The following is a 12,548-nucleotide window of genomic DNA, read 5'->3' on the forward strand; positions in this document are numbered from 1 at the left end:
CAGTTCAAGTCCCACGGAGCGAATGTACAAACTAGCTAGCTGGCTGGTTCGCCGTTTACCTCTGTTCACCTTTGGTTGTCAACGTCAGTACCAACGAAGGCTCTCTATGAACAACCAGGCTAACCCATGGTATTCAGTTTCATAGCTTGGTAAAACGTAGAGGTTTGACTAATTGAACTCCCATTGCTATGCAGAGATTTAATGCGTTTTAGTGAAGAAAATGGGCGATAGGCATGAGAAAGGCCCCATTACTCGTAAAAGAAGAACCACTGTCTCTGGAGCATGGGGGGCAGGTTTGAAACAGGCGAATGGGAACAAGAATGATTCCGTAGGTGACGCTACGAAGGCCATTCACAACGGTAAAGTAAAGGAACCAAAGGCACCAGAATCACCCTCAGCATCACGCAAGGAAAAGGGAAAACATGAATGCATTTACGATAGGCTCAGGTAAGGTGGTCGCCTGGTTTCGCATGAAATAAATCACGTGCCATCTTATTTGTAGCCTATATGCCAATGCTGTTGACGTAGCAAGAGTTTCACATCATCTAGCTCAGTTACATTTTCGTGATTGTGAGGGAATTTTGTATAATAATGCAACTATCTAGCTAAGTAACTGTGTGGCAGGCTTCCTATTTATAGGCTAAATGGGAACAGAAACCCAGTAACATCCAACTGGCTTCCTCCGATTAAACAGTATTTAACCATTTCGTCTTATACTAGTTTGCGTAATAGAATCACAATATTCATAATGTATACATAGATCCATTGGTTTCAATGGCAGGTTGTGATGCACGGGTATGGGACATCGCATAAAGACACTTTATCTTTGAAACGACACGCTTTGTGTAACGGTAACTTACTTACTCAGAGAAGCTTAGACCAATGTTGTAAGCGTTTGATGTAGGTTAAATGTCGCTGTAGCTATATGGCCTAACTGTAAATTGCATTACAACACTGTGTGATTGTCTAGACATTTGCGTGTATTCGTTTCAGATGGCACAGTTAAACGAAGCACACGTTTCATACTTCTGCTTTTAAGTATGTGTTGTTGCATTAAGCCGTCGTAAATGAAAGGGAAATGTTGCCTTGGTAAATGAGCTGATATGCTTCTTTATCTGAACTGTAAAGAGCTGACATTGAGCTGGGTGGGTGGGACGTCTCTGTCTCTTTCAGATTATAGTCTAAAAGTGTTTTTCATTCTTTTTTGTTCATACTGAACTGCTGTGAGTCTTAAAGTCCCCAAGGGAGTATTTAATACTTTGTCTGGGACAAATGACCGGCATAAATACATTTATTATTATAATGCATTGATGTGAATTCATTTATTTTTTAAAGTAACAAACATCATTCATGCACAAAATATACATTTATTTTGATTATAACCTGTCTTGTAAGAATTTGGACATAAATTCCTTTCATGAGGTTTATGGGCCAAAAATTCCCACAAAATATTTACTTTAATTTCAAGTTTCTAAAAAATGTTTGATACCAAAATCTCAAGTATGCATGTAATATCCACCTCTACATTGGATGTTTCTTTGTGGAAAATTTCACGGAAATTCTGAGACATCAAGGGGATTCTTAAGTTTTTTTAGGATTGCACTTGGTGAGACCTAATATGCACCTTTGTAAACTGCACATAGATCAGGTCTTTTATTTTGCTTTGTTTTCTCTAGTACAACCTTTTGGTGAAAAAACAAAGTATTTTCAGTTTGAAAATAAATCGTTTATGATCTACTTCTAGTGAATTGTAGTTTTTTGGGGGAAAACTGTAGTCCTAATTAACGTGTGTACTAGCGAATAAGCCACAAAAACAAAAAGCTTAAAGCCAATATGCACCATTAATATATGTTAATTATTCACCCAGCCAATGGCCCTTCAAGCATGTATGGGTAGTTAAACTGCTTTGGTTTACTTCATGGAACTACTAAATTTTGTGGCACTACAGGGGTCTGGCACACGTATATGAACCAGACAAGTACAACACATGTAAGAGCAGCTCATGGTGCAATCTTGCTGTAGCAACACTTTACAGTTGGAAGGCATTAATACCCATTAATCCACATGTTTTTTTTTTTTCATACGTTGATGTATCACTTGTTTGGTAATGACCGCAGCCCTGCAACAATGATCACTGAAAAAATGTACGCATTTGCATGTAATTCAGGCAGTGTTCTTTCTACAAAGAAAGTAATGTTTTAAAATGATGTTTTGGGGCATGGCACATGTGCCATTACCACTAGTGGGTCTCAACTAGCATGTAGCGTGTTATGGAAGAGCCAAACACAATGTGGCCTGTAGGCTTTGATCGAAGCAGTTTAAAGGCTTGGGAAGTTAAAAGGATCAACACCTGTCTTATAACAATTGCTGTAATGCTTTAGTGCCAAGAAGAGAGTATAGTTTTTTGCATAGTGAAGACCTTGGCCTTTAGTCCGTTGCATTATTGTGTCTCATGGTGGGCTATGTAGCTGGGCACGACGGTTATGAAAGATTCATCGCAGACCTACTCCACCACACTATCTATAAAAGTCAACTAATATGAATATTTTTTAAGTGAAGCTACTGGCCAAAGAGTACTGACCAAAGAGTACAATATATGAATGAAACATTCAAGTGAACTTACCAGCACTGCCTTAGTTACTCAGAAAGTTGGTTTTCAAATAACTAACAGAAATAGTATTATTCCCTTTCATTTCTCACAGAACTTTGTCATTGTGTTCCATCTTTCCTATAATTTAAGCTGTTGTTATTTGTGGCAATGAGCCAAGAACTATAAATGGAATTGTGAGATAAAGGTTGGGAAGAAGTACTGTAGCATTAATTAACTAATCACCACCAGCACCAGATGATATTGGCTAAGCACCAATTACTGTACAAGCTTGTTAACAGGAGGAATGCGACCAGCTTATATCAGGATTTCCAACGATCCATAGCCTTTCTGTCATCTGTGGTCTTCTTTTTGTGTCACAATGGCTGATAGTGAACACAGGTAATGAATCGTGTATTATGTATGATCTTTGTGTGGACCGCGCTTCTCCCAAAATAATACTTGTCAACAAGAAGACTCCAGAAGCAGATGAGCTGTCATTTTCACTGATAGCTGGCAAGCTCAGCCTTTCAAAAGAGTTCCCTTTCAAACACATTGTATTTATAGTGTAGCTCGTTAGCGGAGGTAATGTTTGTTATATGGCCAGCAATAGCACAGATTGACCATACCATTCAGGCTGACATGTTAGCTAATTATACATTACAGGGATGTGTGTGTGTGTACATACGCAACTAATTACAGTCATGGAAAATGAGGCAAGGATAAAGGGGCAGCAAAAGGACACATTATGAATGACATCATTATCAAAGTATGCGGTATCCAACCAACTTTGACCTATACAAACGTTAAATATGGAAATATGATAATCTGCTTAATAAATTGCAGAAGGCGGAGGTAATGCCAATGGAGGTGCCAAAGCTGACAACTGACAGTGTTTCAGTCTGATTTCAGCACTCATCAGTGCTGTCTGGAGGAGACTGAGGTAGAAGTGTATCCATAGTATCCACAGTAAGCCAGCTGTTTTCAGTGAGGATTGTTTCTGTGACATCATAGACTCTTCATTATGGCAGGCTGTGATGTCATCTTCCATCGCCAGACTGTTTTAGAAACAAAAAAGGATAAGTAATGGCATCATTTTATTTCTTAAAATGTGTTGTAGTTCGGTTAAATCTGGGTTATGATGTGAAAAATACTGACGTCGTCCCTGTTCTATCAGTTTATTTCATATGAACCCGCATTTTCTTTCAAGTTTTCCACATTCTTTTTAGCGGGGGAAATAATAAAGTTTAGCCTACATCTCTGATCTCTCCTAGCATCTGAATCCCCCATAGTTATTATTAGGCAAGCTCGCAGTTATGTTGGCTTAATTAGTTTTCAAATTGCATTGAGTTTTAGTGTTGAATCTCTGGATTCTCCCATCGCAGAAGCACTGAAGGGCTTGAAATTAAGACCCGCCCAGAAGCCGAATGAGGCAAAATTAGTCAGCATTAACAGCCACCGAAGCAGGTGTCTGTTTATCACTGACTTTGAGTTGGATCCTCTGATTTAGCATCTTACAGTTTCCATGCAGTCCAGCTCCTTTGAGGAAAAAAATCTTAGAAATGCTCCGTAATGTCCGTTGTTCATAACATCAGGAGAGACCTGAGTAACTACTGTAGAAAGTGTGTGTGTGTGTGTGTGTGCGTGCATGTTTGTGTGTATATATATATATATATATACAGACAGGTGACAAATTTAAGGAAAAACCTGAATAAATGAGTGGAGAAACATTGCATGCAGATGCTTCCATGCAGGTGTACTGCATGATACAATTAAGTAATTAAAACATCCTGTCATGCTCTGTGCCATGTATATTAAGCAGGCCCAGTTGACCTCGATTTTAGATCGAGATGGCCCGAGGAAAAGATCTAGGTGACTTTGAAAGAGGGTTCGTTATTGGGGCAGAGATGGCCGGAGCTTCGGTCACAAAGACTGCTCAACCGGCCAGTGTTTCAGTAGGAACAGTGCCTGAAGGTCTATGGGAAAGACGTCAGTAAATAGGGTCGGAAATTGTGGTCGAAAGCGTACATTCAATGACCGTGATGCTCGTGCAAAATGTAAGGAAGAACAGAAGAGCAACTCTTCCTCAGGTGACTGACAATGTCAATGCAGGATGTGATCAGACTGTGTCAGCAAGAACAGTTTGTCCATAACTATATGGAGAGGGATCTTATAGTAGGGTTGCAATAGTAGCGGATTTACTCTGATTTTCACTCATGATGGCCTGCTTTACTGACAATGATGCTTATTTATTCCTCATGTTGAGAGAATAGCAACATACTACAAATGGAAACTCTTCATGAAGAATCAACTCTTAACAATACTTTTTTTAACTTACTTGTGCATGAACTTAGTGATGCAAACACACACAGCTGGCCAAGAATCAGCTGGGCAGTCAAATGTCCAATTACTGTTTAGTTACATCTAAAAAGGACGGTAATTCTTACATTGGTTACCCAGTATTGATGTAAATACCCTCATATTAAAGCTGATTGTCTGCTCTTTAACTTATTAATTTTATTTCATATTAAATGTACTGGAGTACAGAGAGAAATTGTGTTACTGGCTCATTACTTTTTGTTACTTTTATTAAATTGATATTTTCTTGACATTTTTCGAAACATATTAATTTGATACCTTTTTATTAATCATAAGATAAAGAACATAATTGTGATAATGTAGCCTAATGCATCCTGGAACAATCACATATAATAATGAAAACTTTGTTCAGAAGTTAGTGGAGAAGGCTAGCATTGTTGGTATTGCAACAGCACAGTTCAGTTTCATAACTTGAGGAGAGTGGATATTGTTGTCTTGGATATGAGGAAAATATTAGATTCTGAGCTCTCTTTATTCCACAGGGGACTGTACAGTAGATTTGATCTCTTTGTACTGTAGCTCCAGACCTTGGAATCTTATTGAGGTTTGGGGTATTGGTGCTAGCCTTTCCTTTTCGTGAGTTTTAAAGTTTTTTATTGTTTCTGTTTTTGTCTGCTAGCTGTCACAGCGTGCAGGAGTCCTTGCTCAGCTCAGCCAGCGGCTACAGCAACTATAGAGGGATCCTCAACTGGTGTGTTGTCATGCTGGTGAGTGCTGCGTTTGCTGCTGAACCTCAGCATGTCACTGTGACAACAGGGGACTGCCATGACACCTGAGGATTCTGGGGTGGAGGGGGTCGTCTCATGTATCCAGTGTCTGAGAGCATCATGTTAGAGGCCTAAAGCAGACATTTTGGGCAGAGTTTCCATTATTCCCTCTGTCTACTGGGAAACTACCTGTGCAAGTACTTGGACCTGTCACAGCATGCTGTAGTCGTGTTTTTGGCCTTTTATCTGTGGTTTCAATGGCTTTTGAAAAGTAAAAACACCTGCATTAATGGCCTGGGGCAAAATTATAAATCTTAACTTAATTAGGCCCTACATCATAATTAGAAAATGGTACTTTACATTTCTTGAAGGACATTGACACTGTTATTATTTCTTTAGCTTGTGATCATACAGTTGACTTACAGCAAAGTAAAATCTGGCTTGTGTGCAAGAATGACTTTTTGTGGATGCACGCTTGCGTATCTTATTTACAATTCAAAAATACTTGCTTCCTTATCAGTTGTTTTTGCATGTACATGCTTAGCTTGCCAAGATAGATAATAGAAGAGACAGAAGCCACTGGATTGTGCAAGACCAGTTGTCATTCAGGCAGGTTTTTTTTTTCTTCCAAGTTCTGTTTTTAAGCAATGAACATTGCTCTATATTCACCTGTGACATCAAGGTAGATATTAGAACAAGGAAAAATTGCTGAGCTGATTATTGTGCCAAGAATGCACCACTCAGAACACAACTGTCCATAAGCACCAAAGCTTTCTGAGCATGATTTATTATTTCAGACTTTAGGGCTCTTTGTGGGGTGAGCAGATTATTATTATTATTATTAGAAGTAGTAGTAGTAGTAGTAGTATTAATAATAGTACTAATTCATTAATTAGTTTCATTTTTATTTAAAATGTGAAATCTAAATGACCTTATCTCTCTGACTGTACAGGTTTAAGGTATATTAACATTAGCATATGCGCAAGCAGCCAGTATATTTATTTGAGAGCGCAACTCGTCTGGAAGTCCCTGGCCATGTTTGTGAACTCGAACCCAGGTGTGTGCGTGTGCGTGTGTGTGTGCGCGTGTCTGTGTCTGTGTGTGTGTGTGTGTGTGTGTGTGCGTGCCCGCATGCTTGTGTGTCCATGTTCTTGCACTCATAGCCCATTGATCAGCGTTGTTCTTGTTCTTTTGCTGTTTTTTGAAAGTAAGCTATACATTTTTTCTAAGTGGGGCATGATTTCAAATAATGCACTTTTAATATCTCAATCTTCTGCAAACTTTCTGCATCTCTCTCAGACTCTGCAAAGTGATGCGAGCGCACCATTAGTATTGGATATGTGAACAGCGATGACTTTAGCTGCCATCAGGTCACCAGGCTTTAATTTTAGCCAGCGCTCATGGGCATTGTGTGCTGAACCGGGCAGAAAATGTAATGCCAACAGAATGCGAGTTTCACCCAAGTGCCAACTGACCTTTAACTCCATAAACTGGGGAAGCCCGTCCTGCCAAGGGTGTCTCGGCCAACGCATAACGGTCTCCTGCCAAAGAGCACTCTTTTTCAAAAGTTTTAAGGAGTCTTTTTGTGTTGTTCATGAACTTATCTTGCCCGAACCGTGAAAATATATCCTGGGCTCTAGGTTCAAGCCGAAGATCTTATAATAATGACACAAAGGATTCTAATGATAAAAGAATGACTTTTGAACAAAAGATAGGGCTTGTTTATCCGAAATGTCGCTGCTTCAAATACAGCGACCAAACGGGTCACTTCAGACCTCTTCAACTGACGACCTCGGAGAAATCTGTGACTGGGAGTGTAACAGAGACTCTGGGAACGGGGCTGGCAGTGTATTCAGCCGTTCTGAAGATGAGCCAATTTTTTCTTGCTCACAATAACCAGTGAACAGGTGCGATTCAAGTGTACAGCCAACTCGATACAAAAGTCACCAAAAAAACAAACAACTGTTGGCCCCCTCCCCCTTTTTCTTTTTACCCTCTATATTTACCCCCTTATCTTTGTAAACATTGTTCTGTCTCTGCTACTCGAATTTCCATTTATTTGCCTCTGGCTTAGTGCACTGCACTCTGGTGCTTGCCTGTCATTTTACTTCTAGTGCTGGTGAATAATTCTTTAGAACTGTTTAAGTAGCCCTGTTGTTTTAATAATTTTATCTTCGACTGCTTTTTGCACACTTTGAGTAGGTATAAGTTCATAGTTTTCGTATTTGTACTGTTGTGAAACTTTGAAAATGACTCTTAAGCTGATATGTATTATTCTTAATTATTCATTGAAAACTGGGTTTAGGGTGTGTCTGACTGTTGAAGAAGGTCCCATGAGTCGAGTGTGAGAAAAAATGTTGATATTTAAAATATCATCTAGAATTGAAATGGTCTTTTTATCCCCATTTTTTTTTTTTTTTTTTAAATAATTCTTCTCAATGTTGATTGGCCAAATTTGTAGTCTCCCCACATTTGAGATGCCCCTCCTCTGACTACACCGTTTCCTGTTAGCGTCCTCCGACGGAGCGCAGAGCTGCTTTTAACTGCGCAGCCCAGCCGCTGAGCTGCGCGGCCGTCGCGTGGGGGGAAGTACACAGGAGCGCCATTACAAGAGCAGTCCCTGTGCGATGAGACGGGGATATCCCTGCTGAGTGAACCCCACCCTCCCTGGGCTACGCAGCAGCCGTGATCTCTGAAGTCCTTGATTCAGTCGACTGAAGCCTCGCCCCGTGGATGAGGGGTGAGGTTTACGCAGCCAGTGAAGCTGAGCTTCTAGTGTGCTGTTAAGTACTGTGCCAGGTGTGCTGGCACACCACAGGATGACCCTGCTCTGTCCTCTGGCCTTGCTGACGGACATCTTAAATCCTTTTTTAAGCCCTGAGCCTCGTGACTGAAGGGTCAGCGTGGTGATGACCTCTGTTCTGGAGGTTTTCATTTTCAGCTTTGAAGTTGGGTCATGTATGACAACAGCAGGAGATTCCGACCACCATTATTCACAGTATAATTAAGTGTTCGGCAATTATTTTCCCCCATTTAGCAATGCATGCTAGCCAAGTTCAAGGCTGTTTTGATCATTCTGATGTACTTTCAGTGCCATTCTGTGCTGTTGGCTCTAATTTTCCTGCATTATATACATTTTTAATTTGTCTCATGGCATCTAAAAATAAACACACTGCAACAGACGACTCCTCTGAATTCAAGTAAAGTCTGGACTCCCGCCATCCTGGTCTTCTTCAAAGCCACAGAATGGATTTCAATTTCAAAAGCTGCTATTAATCCAGTCTTTGAAACAAGATCATTTTGACATCTGAATAGCTTTTTCATATACTTTGAACTTTCATCATATTCTCGCAGAACTTGCCAGAGTCTTTGGGTGCAATAATGAAAACTTTTTGAACCAAAGTGGAAAATTGCCAGCAAAAAAATGGATCTTCAAGCGAATGAATAGACCACACCATCGCTGAAGAAAGTCCTCCACACTGACGTTCTGTAGTGTAGCTCGCGAAAGCAACGGGCAAATGTTTCGTGTGTAACAATGTAGCCTGAGTAATTATAAGCGCAAACTCTCTGCGTACATGCAGTGTCTGCAAATTATGAATTTCATGTCATAACATTTCATTAAAATTTGATCTTGCTTATGGTGCTGCTGTGGGATATCGCATGCACACATGACGACGTCTTCCACAGATGTTTTGCTACAGGTAGGTCTCTGGACTTTGCTCAAGTGTTTGACCTGGGTTTACAATCTCTAGGAGGGAGTCTATACCACCTCAGGAATCAAAGTTGTTTTAAAGCTCACACGGTCAATGAGCAAGGTTACAGAAGTTCCTGCTTTCCTTTCTTAAACTTGGGTGTGTGGGTTCATGTAGGGGTTATAGTTTTCTCAAGTTCAGAATTTGGGCTGGTCCACTTCCCCACAAAGCACTGTGTCATCAAGCGTTTCTAGTCTTGGTGTGAAAAGAATAGCCTATGTCCACTTCCAGATGTGTTTTTTTCATCAATGAAAATAAACCAAGCTAACCAAGTCCGAGGATTTTTGGTTGGAGCGGCAGAAGTTACTGATATTCTACCTCACTACACTCAAGGGCGTTTGATTCTGTTTTGAGAGTGATCTGTATTTCTTTCTTCATATTGTCATGCAGTGCTGATGATCAATAGTAGGTCTTTATTATCCGTGTACGTCCAATGTGGAGTGTGTATTCCAGAAAAATGGGCTGGTGTGCAAGTCGCCTAATGAGAGATTTCGCAGTGCGTGTTCACCAGCTGGTTGACTGTAATTGGTGTTTCTGTGCGAGCGAGTGCAATATATAGTTAGCTGTGCGTGCTACTGTCATCAATCTAGTCTAATCTAATCTTTGAAGTGGCCAAGGGTCATGAAATTTCAAAATGCAACCTAGAGTTTTGAAATTTCATGACTGGCCTACCCTTTAAGTCCAGTGTGGCAATTAGAGGTTTTCCATCAGGGGACTGAGGGTGCACATGTGTTCCACCATTACAACTGCCATTACAGACTTTTAAAGATTAGTGCCCTGTGCATTTGTGTAGAACACAAAGTATTGCGTATGTTTTCTAGTTCCTAATTTTCTGCCACTTGATTGAATGGCAGTGCTTGAAGTGCAAAAGACTCTGAGCTGTCAGCGGTGGGCATGAGACTAATGGGGACCGGTAGTAGTTGCCAGGGTTACGCATGTACTGTGTTGCTTGACAGCAGCCAAGGTGCTGTGAGAAGGAGCCCACAAAGATTAGTGTAGAGCCAAAGTGTGCCTCTCCCCCCCCCCCCCCACCCCCACCCCCCCAACAACCAGTGGCCCAATTAAATGTGTGTGTCTGTGGGGGCGCGTCGGTGACCACATGGCATAAACAAGGTCAGGCCTCTGCACCAGCAATCAGCTCTGTGTTTCCACATGTCATACACACAATTTACACTTGTAACGTTCTGACAGTAAGTCTGCTTAGTCTCTCTCTCTCTCTTTGTCTGTTTCTGTCTGTCTCTCTCTCTCTCTCTCTGTCTCTCTCTTTCTCTCTCTCTGTCTGTCTCCCTCCCTCTCTCTCTCTCTCTGTCTCTCTGTCTCTCTCTCTCTCTCTCTCTCTCCCTCCCTCTCTCTCTGATGAGCAAGTGGATTGCACATTATTAATGATTGAACTTCTGCAAGAGAAGCGAGTTTATGATTAAAGGCGCAGCACCACAGAATGGCTCTTTGTAGCGCTCGCCTGCCTTTGTTTTTGCGACTTGTGTACTGCGCGTTTTGGAGACTTTCAGAAAAGAGTAGCACACACGAGCTGATTCCTTGAGTCTGCTGCAGACTGCTTCATTTATCCAGAGCCTTAATGTTGAAGACTAACAAGCCATAAAATTGCATGACACACACAGCCGTTGGTTGACTGCCTCTCACTCCTGCCCGTAATCTCCAGATGTGTCAGTGCCATTCTTTCGCGGTGATAAACCGGCAGGATTTTCAGGTTCCGCGCGCTGGGAGACTTTGATCCGTTGTTATCAAAGTACACATCTCTCGATGTTTTGATAGCAGGAGCCTCGCTGCAGACTTGAGGCGATGTATGTGGCATTTCCTGAAATGTGAAATTCTCGGCCGGGCGATAACGACAAAACCGTCCAATGCAGTGCCGTCCCGCCCCTCCCCCCCAAAAAGACCGAGCTGCCATTACACAATTTCCTCTCTGTCTTCGCAGGTCTTGAGCAATGCGCGCCTCTTCCTGGAGAACCTGATTAAGTAAGTACGTCTAAAGTTTTGCGCACTTGAATGGAACGCGGCCCTCCTCTCACACTCTCTCCCCATTTTGCCTACCAGGGCAGGCAGTGCTTCTAGAACTTTCCTTTTATTCATCCGTAGGTCGAAAGAACCGCATGGATTTCCACTGCTGAACCTCTTGCCTTAAAGAAGGGGTGAAATAATGCGTCAGTTTTGTTCTCTCAAACGTGTTATTTCAGAGGAAGCAGCAGGGGAAATTAATGCAAATAAGTACAGCTAGAAGGCAGATAATCTTTTTCTACTCGTACAGGGATGAAGTTGTTATTAGGTTCCCATTTGACTGAGAGATTTTATAGTGAAGGAGCAGGGTGGGGAAGGCGGTAGCCATGCTGGGAGGGCCATATGTTGCGGAGTGGAGTTTCGCGGTGTTGAGGCCTGCTGCAGTTTTCCCAGAGGCCCTTCCTCAGCAGCCTCCTCTTGCTGCATCTCTGTATTACCATTGGCCGGTGGCTGTTTTCACATGCTTTCCGTTCACTGCATCTGTCTGGCTTCTGGAAAACAGTTGACATTTTAAGTAAAACGCTGTTCAGGAGCAGTGTCTCACAAGACTATTTCTCTCTCGCTCTGCTCTCTTACTCTCTTTCTCTCGCTCTCTCACTCTTGCTCCCTCTCTTTCTCTCTTGCTCTCTCTCTCTCTCCCTCTCCCTCCCCCTCTCCCTCTCCAATTAGGTATGGGATACTAGTGGACCCGATCCAAGTGGTGTCCCTGTTCTTGAAGGACCCCTACAGCTGGCCGGCTCCATGCCTGGTCATTGGTACGTGCGCCGCGCCCCTGCGGGGGACGTTCGTCGCCGTCCCTTGGCCCGGGCCGCGCCCGGCGCTCCTCCGGCGGTGGGAGGTTATCGCTGAGGAGCGAGCGTGCGAGAGCGGGCCGAGGGCCGTACGTCTGTCCCCGCCGCGGCTGTCTCCAGTACAAACGGCCTGTCCCTCCCCACGGGGCGGCACCCTCCGGCCCCAGCCCCGCATCCAATCAGCATTTGTCCTCGGCTCCGACTTCTCTTTTAGACAGTTCCCCTTTTTTTTTTTTGTTCACAGAGGCAGTTTTTGAGTTTGTTTTGGTGATCGCAGATTTAGCGAAACTGCAGCTGTGACAAAATAACAAAGCCT

At 42.3% G+C, this 12,548-nt stretch overlaps 1 protein-coding gene across 1 annotated transcript in view; it reads left to right on the forward strand.

Moving 5' to 3' along the window:
* Window positions 1-12,548, forward strand: part of dgat1a (diacylglycerol O-acyltransferase 1a) — a 26,938-nt gene continuing 14,390 nt past the window's right edge. Inside the window, exons 1-4 of the mRNA XM_035428176.1 lie at window positions 1-447; window positions 5,586-5,673; window positions 11,362-11,402; window positions 12,111-12,196. Of these exons, the coding sequence (XP_035284067.1) occupies window positions 221-447; window positions 5,586-5,673; window positions 11,362-11,402; window positions 12,111-12,196 (442 nt within the window). The 5' untranslated portion in view covers window positions 1-220. The remainder of the gene's footprint in view (window positions 448-5,585; window positions 5,674-11,361; window positions 11,403-12,110; window positions 12,197-12,548) is intronic.

The sequence above is a fragment of the Anguilla anguilla genome, chromosome 8 (assembly GCF_013347855.1).
Source record: "Anguilla anguilla isolate fAngAng1 chromosome 8, fAngAng1.pri, whole genome shotgun sequence".
In the NCBI taxonomy this organism is placed as follows: domain Eukaryota; kingdom Metazoa; phylum Chordata; class Actinopteri; order Anguilliformes; family Anguillidae; genus Anguilla; species Anguilla anguilla.